The 8,946-nt window shown below is 47.1% G+C and overlaps 1 protein-coding gene across 7 annotated transcripts in view; it reads right to left on the bottom strand.

Annotated features, from left to right (window-relative positions):
• Positions 1–2,486: 2,486 nt before the first annotated feature.
• Positions 2,487–8,946, bottom strand: part of FAAP24 (FA core complex associated protein 24) — a 146,992-nt gene continuing 140,532 nt past the window's right edge. For all 7 annotated transcript variants that reach the window (XM_078670565.1, XM_078670563.1, XM_078670569.1 and 4 more), the window contains one exon: positions 2,487–3,216. In XM_078670565.1, coding sequence (XP_078526691.1) covers positions 2,968–3,216 — 249 coding nt within the window. In that variant the 3' untranslated portion in view covers positions 2,487–2,967. The remainder of the gene's footprint in view (positions 3,217–8,946) is intronic.

Below are 8,946 nucleotides of genomic sequence, written 5' to 3'. Positions count from 1 at the left end.
ATTCATTTTCCTTAAGGAATTCTGGATTTTTTTTGTCCCTTGTCTTGCCCTTCGACTTTCGGCTCTTGCCTCACTTTGCATGGCTATGAGGGTGCTGAATAACAAATCCATTGAAACGGGCTGGGGCGGTGGATGGGGTGAGCCGTGAGCCCCGGGTTGTGACGGAGTACCATCATTATCCTGGTAGGTCTGCGAGGTAGCAGAGTAGTCCCACATGAGCTTTTTAGAGGGATCTGGAGGGCTCCCTGAGGGGTTGACCTTCTTCCTGGACCTACGTTTCTTTTGTGTACATTTCTGGCCCTCTGAGCTCATAGAATCAGTGGAATCCTCACTGCTCCCTTCACTTGGGCTTAATGACTCAGAATCCTCATTAACTGAGTAAAAGCGATCTGGCGAGGTACACCCTCCAAGTACCCCCCCGTTTCGCCTAGCATTGTTGCATTGTCCACCTCAAATAAGTACTGGGTTGTAGAAGTCAAATTGCATCCCCAGTTGCTCCCCTCACCGCTCACACCAGGTCCCCCCAGCTTTAAACCCGCTGCATCCACTGACTCACCCTGCGTTTGAATAGGGATATTCTGCGGGCGCTCAATGCAGCCTTTGTCTCGGTCTGTGTCCCCTGCTGGGCCTTCTCGTTCCGCCGTATTGCTCATGGATTCCCCTCCAGTTAGGTGCTCCGCTGCGTGCTCCGAGTGTACCTGAGGGACAGCAGCAGCGGCTGTGCTCTCTGACCCCTGATGCAGCTCCTGCTCCAGTTGTGCCGGTTGCCTGGTTACCGATACCGAAGCGTCCACGAGGATGTTCAGCAGATTGGAGTCCTTCTCGATCCTCCTCACGTTGATATTTGCCGTCGCGTCTCCGGATTCCGCACTTTGGGAGGCGAAACTTTCTGCGACTGTGGGTTGCCGAAGTGAGGTTTCCCTGATCTTTCCCTTATTCTGCGAAGACGCTGAGCCAGGGAGTCCTGGGGCACGCCAGGTAGGGGTGCAGCCTCGTTATTTACCCGCTGTTCTCCCGATTTCTTCACAATGTTTTTTTTAGTGCTGGTGCCTCGTAGCGTGGCAGCGCCATTGGTGGCTTCGGGTCTACTTTGTTGTTAGCATCCTTCTTCGATGCAGAGTCCTTAGGATCGATTCCCCTAGTTCTACGTGTTGGCATGTTAAGCGCCTGCTCACAAACCAGCGCTGTGAAGTCGGAAAAGCTTCTCATGATCCGCTGTATAGTTGCTTTCAAGACTCCGCTGGTGAGATGCATCCAAGGCAGGATGCCAGGAGCTCTGATAATTCCGCTTCCTCGGCTGCTTCCTCTGCTCCAGGGGTCTAGTCTCATCGCCGTACTGGGAGGCTGTCAAAACATTTTTCAACACTGGGAGGGAGAAAGAGTGAGATGCGACTGCTCACTACAATCCACCAGCGGCCATCTTGCCCCAACGTGCTCAGCGTTGTTACTGATCGACACAGCCAAATGCAGAGCCTGGTGAACTTGGGGTGCTGAGCGAATCAGTGATCATGGCAATAGAGAACGTGATTTGTGGTCCGTGATCTCTCATAACTCATAAGCAATGCACCGAGGGGAGTTTTGTTTGCATAGCTCACATTAACCGTCGAATGTCAGTGGTGCACAATAAAAGCTTGAACTTCCAACCAAACCGCCAATAAATGAATTTGAGCTTTTTATTTTTCAGAATTTATTAAAAGTAACTGGGCAGATTTACAATCAAATAAAGTAAGACGCTATTGCCCCAAATTCGATCTTCACATCAAATCCAGCATTCTTTCCCTATGTTTGACGAAAAACTCTGGTTAAGAGTAAATGGGAAAGGCAACCGTCGGCTCTCTAAAACTTTTTCCTCACAGTGACCAATTTGCTTTTAACTTTCTGAAGTCAAATTTGTGGGCCAGTATACATTTTGAAAGTTTCATGTAGATTAATCATCTGGGTCCAAAGTTGTAAGTGATCCAAAAGACAAAATTCAACTGGAGTAATGGTAAACCCCAATCGTGTCCAAAAACCAAACCAGAAGTGGAGATATAACAGAAGCCAACTACCACAGTTTCATTATTACTGTTGTTATCCAAACAGCCTAAATCCAATTAACTCACATTAAAAATGTACGTTACGACTATAGGATAGTACTTTTGTTCATTCAATTGAAAGCATGGTTTGTAAATTATAATTATAAAATAATAAACATTTTTCAAAAGATGTTAAATAAAATGTTACCACAGTTTGCATAACCTTGCAAGCTATATTGTTAAATGTACCGGTCAATGTATTTAAAACGCCAGAATATTAACAAATGTTGACCAACTATTTCTCAAGTTTGTTACCCTGCACAGGTGTATAGGTAGGAAACGTTAATAACAGTTATTGAGATATATGAATTTTTTCAGCAATGTCTCTAATATTTTCTCGACTTTGCAAAAGTATTCTTATTGGTCAACTTGGGATAAAAGGAAATATTAAGCTTGGAATAAACACCAAAGCATGCTTGCAACGTTCTTTATTAAAAATGTATTTTTGACAGCTTTGCAAACCATCCTAATGATTCGAAAAACAAAGAGTTTAATCTTTGTACAACTGATCAGTGAACCGTCGATCTTGATCACTGCAGACTGAATCTACATGCGTCTCAAGAAGTCAATATTTCGGTCAAGAATACAACACTTGTCGGTAGAGCAGCACTCTTGAAGATGAGCGGAAACACACAAGGGGATTGGAATCAACTGGCTGAAGACACGTCATGCCTACTTAAAATGCGTAGTAATTTCCACACCACCTTGGAGACCAGTAATGACCATGCTGTGCTCAGAGCTAGCCTTGGAGCAGGTGAGATAAGGACTCCTGTCACTTCGCCGCTCATGTTCCCATGTTCATCACCAACAAAATCTAACAGAAGAACCTGACGAACTGGATATAAATATATACATAGCACTATATACATATGATAATTTTTCAAACTTTTTGTCATCTTTGTTGCGTGAAGAAGGTATGCACTTGTTGTGCGATTCCCCTTCCAACGACCTCTTCAAGTTGCTGGACTGACGCCTTTGAGAGTTGGTGGATGCTCGGAAAATACTGTAGAAGTAGTAAAGCTTTAACTTTTCCAACTCCTGGAATCTGCTGAATGGTATTAAGAATTGAAGGCTCTGCAAGCTGCGACCGCTTTTTACGAAGAAAAGGATTACTCTGCTGTTCTTTACTCTGGCTCTGGACCTGGAATGAAAATAAATTAATTTATCACACAACTTTTTGGTTACCTTATTAACTACAGCCAGTATATACTACACACAAAATAAAATTTTCATTGTTCTCAACTAATAAATCCAGAACGATATGCAACCAGCGTTTGATCGAAGTTAACTGAGTTCCACCTTTGCTCGCCTGTAAAAGTTATAAAAATGTTGTGTATAACTTCTATCAATATGCAATGAGTTCTGCCTTTTTCAATGAATATGTAGGCTACAGCTTAGTGTAAATGAGAAAATGGCTGACGCAGTGTACGTTGCTAAACACCATTGATGATAATTTAACTATACTCACAATTTTGAAAGGACAGACACGAGAAGGTAAGTTATGACGGCGCGGAAACAGGGTTTGGGAGAAGGATGAGGAAGTTAATGATGAATAAATTATTTTAGCCACCTTAGTATTACGCTCAATCTCGGTGTATCACATTGGGTGATTAAAAAGGCGGACAAAATTTCTATTCCAGGGTGAAATTTGGATACCCATCAATGGAGATCAATGGCAATATCTGATGCTACTAATATCATTGGTAGGCTGTTTTTTACCCCAACCACCACAATGGGGATTATGACTCATTTAGATATTGGCTGAAGTTTCCTCATAGAAGATAATGATGACCTACTACAATATTCAACTCGACTGGCTTGAATATTATTTATTCTATCTGCTCATCTGGCACTTATTCTGCTTTTTGTACTCTGACTACTTTCTACATATACTTGGGAACACGTCTGTAGGTAAGACGTAAGTATCCATCCGAAATACACCTTGTACAAAAATAAAATTGGAGTAGGAGCACTGTCAAGAGAAACGTCAAAATAACTAAGTTAAGCAGTAAAAGCAAGGAGCTTGCTGAGATCGCGACCAGGAGAGTCGAACTGTGGTAAATTCAGCTGAATCCCTCCTAAAACAGTGATCATGTGAGGAATTCCAATCCGTTCCAGAAGCTGCATCTGGACAGTTTCTTCACCTGGACTGATGCAGACTACCTGTGGCTGACTCCTGGAATGGAAAATGGTGCTTCACCAACAGATGGCATACCGGCAGCGAGGCCTGGACGTGCCTTAGACTAAAGTAGTGGGTGGTACCACCTACAAGTAAGTGATCACGCCCAACGGTGATTGGACTTCGGATGCTGCAGAGAGACATACCACCATCCCATCCCTCCCCATTCTAGCCTTGCCCTGGATTCCATGAGGCAGGAGAGAAAAACGTCACCCGGTCCTCATGCCACTTGAGATACCGGGCTAGGACTGGTCAGCCCTGATAAGTATATGTGGCAGGGGTGCCCTTGAAATCTGCCCCTCACCCACTGCTTTCCCGCCTAGGGGGCTGTAGATTGCCATATCCTAGACCACTCGTGGACATGCCACCAATGTCAAATAACCCACAATCCTCTACTACGACTGCCCTTAGACTAGTTAATCTTGTTAGATTACCAGGGGCCGGGCAGGCATGTACAAACATTAATGGGCCTGCTAACGCCATGCTGTCAGTGCACCACTATGTGGCGCTACAGAACCCCTACCCAGCAAAATGTGATACTTTCCCTCATGGAATCAGGCCTCCTTGGGACTTCCATAATTGACCCGCCCATAACCTTCAGCAAAAACAGAAGGTTTGTCACGGGCCTACAAGCAGCTCATTATCCTTGACTGTATGCTCCACTCTACCCTGTTATGCAGTATATTCACGGTCTGAGACAGAGGTGTGCACTCCCAACTAATCATACAGTGAGACTTCACAATGGTGAAACCAAAAAGCAGCAAAGTTCTTTCCCAGTCAGGGATATAGAGACTTGGAGCACCCGTTTGCATACCTCCTCTAAGGGGAGGTGGGTGGGTCGCACGTGAATCCGGAAAACCCCTTCATCTGCAAATCTACTTATACTGGTAAATAACCATTTCGTTTGGCAGCATGAATCTTTTTTCTGGATTTGCATGCTGTGCATTAGATTATGTAGTGTTTCTTTGCAAACAGGTTTTGAAGTACCCTTTGTCCCACTTGAGCTTCCTTAGTCATCTGTATATCCACGCAGTAATGTTTAATGGAGGTGTGTGGGGATGCCGATGTTGCCACAGCACATACAGTATCCATTGGCCATGAAGGCCAGGCTTGCCTTTTTTTTTTCCTTGTTGAGAGGGCTATTGGTCGTGTGTTTAGAAGTAGGCTTCTCCAACAGGTAGCTCGTGAGCTACTGGTATCTCTGCAGCAACCTGAAAGCAGCTCGCCTGTATGTAGCTCAGTCAACTAAATTAGAAATTTTTGCTAGGTTGACTTATGAATACCAAAATAGTAAGTGTGTATGGAAGATAAAAAGGCATGTATTTACAGAACACATAAGCTGGTGTTTGGAGAACAAGGGTTGCATTTCCAAAACTATATTTGATATTAATATTTAAGTGAAAATCATGCAGCTTTAGGTATACTTATAACTGATATTAATATTGGTGGCAGTGACACAGCCTTTCTTACATTACTGCTGGCAACCCTGCCTGATAACTGAGGTGATCCCTGCTTTTAATCTTGTATATGGTGGCGATTAACGTAACCGTGTTTGATGAGGTCACTGTTACACCACTACTAATAGTAGTAGCTCAGGAAGATTTTCAATAAACATAAGTAGCTCCTATTTGAGAAAAGGTTGGAGACCCTTATTCTATACTGACTTTTATACACCCTCACACTGACCATTGCCGTTACCTACATCTAGACACCTAACTATGCTTACTATAGTTAAAGTGGCATAATAGCCAGCAAATTAAATACTTATTGTGCTTTGCTGGAAAGTAATATTTCCTTTCTCTTCCGCAGCACATGGCCTGTGTTGGTAACCACAGCCACTCTTCCACTTTTTCATTAGACATGTTAAGTTGTTACTTATTTAGGCCCTCATTATGAGTTGTCTACATTTTGGTATGGCGATAACAGGGGGCCAGAATCTACATTAGCAGTCAGTGTTTATGCACCAAGGTTCGGCCATTACAAATTTTCCATCTGAAATGGGGAATAACTACTAAGAGCCAGAGGTTACCGGGTCCTTTACAGGCAGTTTTCTCATATTTCCTCGCAACTCCTACAGCAAATGTAGTGGTCTGATGCTCAGGGCCTGGAATTAATGGTCCAAAACTTTCACTCCCACATAATTCCAGGCCCAGAGACTCAACTTGTGGTATTTAACTTGGATTATAGCGCAGGGTGAACTTATAATGAGGGCCTTACTGGAGTGAGGGGGAGTTGGTTATCACAAAGGCCACGCTCTGCAAATAGCAGCACAGAGCTAGATAAGTCATATCTTCACCCTAAAGCGGCGTGATGCACCCAAAAGAGGTAGGCAGATGTGCTATTAACATAAAAGGTCATGTCCACTGGTCTTTTTTTATTGTATTTTGTTTACCCACGTATGGTTTTTGCTTCAAATAAGTGTTCAGACACTTTTTCTTCTAAAGCGTAATATGATTTATATCACTGCGTGTGGCGACTCCTTGCAGTGTAATGCACTATAGTTTGTGTTTATATATTGATTCATGTGGCTTGACAAAGGGCTTTCCGTGGCTGGATAGCATGCTGTCCGACGTTATACATGATTGGAAGAGTATGGTATTGTAGTGTGGCATATGTGGAATGTGTTTAAATGTGTGTGAATAACAGTGAATACCCCCAGGTCCCTCCGTCCTCGACACCTTCATACTTACAAGAGGAGATGATCATCTCCCGACAGAAAAAAACAAGAGGAATGCTGGGATACTAATACTGCCCCTCCCCCGGGAGTACATAAGCAGTGCTTACCCAGCAGACCTCCTGTTCTTTTTTTCTGTCTGTCGACAGAATTGATGGTGTGCTGGTGCTGCTCCTGCTGGGCTTGAGTGGCGGTGCTTCTCTTCTCCCCCCGCCCTGCTGCCTGGCTGTGTGGTCGTGGGGGTTCCCTGGACTGCCTCCTGGCCTGCCAGGCTTGCTTGGAGTCGGTCTTGCTCTGGTGCCGGTGTTTGGATTGCAGAGTTCCCGGCTGTGTGCTACGTGCGCTTACCGGCCCTTTGTGGCTGGTGCTGGAGTTCCCGGTTGCTTCCGGGTCGCGGGCTCGGCTTCCCGAGCCTGGCCGGGGAGCCGTGCCTTGCTGGATGGGCTCCTGATGGACTTCTGCTCGGTGGTGCTGTGGGGGCCTTGTTCCTGGGGTTGGCCCCCACTCCTGGTGAGTCCCGATTTCGGGATCCCCTTTTTTTCTTCTGCCTGCCTGTGTATGCTGCCCATTCTCTTTCAGTTTCAGGTGGCCGGTGCTAACGGCTGCGGGCGCCTGGCCTCGCTTCTGTGGCACTCTGCTCGTGCCATTTCTCTGCCTGCCCCGGAGGTTGGGGGGGCTGCGGGGTCCCCCGCTCAGCCTCTGATGTCATCTGCAGTGGAAAAGGAATTTATACTGGGCTTCCCACGCCGCGCCGCTGGCAGCGCTGGAATGTTTCCTGTTACTGGCATGCGGGGGCCTCTGATGTCTGGTTCGGGGGCCGCCTCTGGTGTCCTCTGCTTCATTCCTGATGTCTCAATGAGGGGTTTGTGCCTGGTGTCCGGGGCTGTGTTTCTTCAGTCCCTGTGGATCCATGGGCGCTGTGTGGGGGACGTTCCTTTTGTTCCTGTCCCTGCCCTCTGTTGACTGCTCTTTTCCCCGCCTTGCTATTGTGCTAGTGTTTTTCACTTTCTGTCAGAGTGGTTGGCGATTACTGAGGGTTTGTGCCTGTTCCCTCGGTTTGGTGTCCTTGGCGGGCCGTGTGGTCTTGGGCGCCGGACTCCAGTGGGCTTGTCCTTCGGTGTGGCTGTGCCTTCTGGTCTCTTCATATGCCCCCGCCTTTGCCTGGCTCGTCCTTTTTTCTGACAGTTCCTGTCTTTTCACGGAGGCTTTCTCCGGTGACCTGTGCTGCGTTTGCATGTGCCCTGGGCTTTTTGCACGAGCCGGGGGTTGGGTTTTCGGGGTTTTGCGCACCCTAGGTTGCCTTCCATTTTTTGGCAGGTCTATATGGCATGCTTCTGTGGCATGGAGCGCTGGGGTGTCTTGTTCCTTTGCTGCATGTGTATGTGTTTTTCTCACATTTGCGGTGGGGGCCTTGTTGTGTTGTTGGCCCCCGCTCTGGCTGTTTTCACCCCCACTTTTTTCTTCTAGGTGCTGCAAGGCGCTGGGCTCTGTGCTCCTTCTTGTACCTCTGGTTTTGCTGGCGCTCGTGGCCGTGGGTTCGAGTCCGGCCGCTGCTGTCCTGATGTCCGGTGTTGGTGGGTCCTCTGTTCGCCTGCTGGTGCCGGTCCTGGGGTGATGCCCGGTGTGCCTTCTGGCGTGTGTCTTGTCCCTGGGTCGGTGCCTCCTGGGGGTGCCGGGGTTTGTTGGGGACTTGCGTTCGGCGCTGTGCTACGTCCAGTTTTGCTTTTTGGGGTGTCCTGCTGCTGTCTCTGGAGTCCCCGCTGTTTGCCTCCTGTGTGGTTTGTTCCTGGTCTACGCCCTTGCCCGCCCCGGTTCTTGCTGTTGTTGCATGGTGGGCGTTCCGAGGTTCTGCTCCCTTAGGTTCTCTTCTTCTGGATGTGCCCGTGCTCTTGGCGGCTCTGTGGGCGTTTGCCCTTTCTGTTTGTGGCTTGCCTCAGGTTGGCGTGGGTTCCGGTTGCCTCTGTGGTGGCGGGTTCCATTTAGCTGGCTCTGCCTTTGCTTGCTCCTGGGGTTCCCTG

This window comes from Lissotriton helveticus, chromosome 12 (genome assembly GCF_964261635.1).
Source record: "Lissotriton helveticus chromosome 12, aLisHel1.1, whole genome shotgun sequence".
Lineage (NCBI taxonomy): Eukaryota > Metazoa > Chordata > Amphibia > Caudata > Salamandridae > Lissotriton > Lissotriton helveticus.
This window is presented reverse-complemented; position numbering and strand designations above follow the sequence as displayed.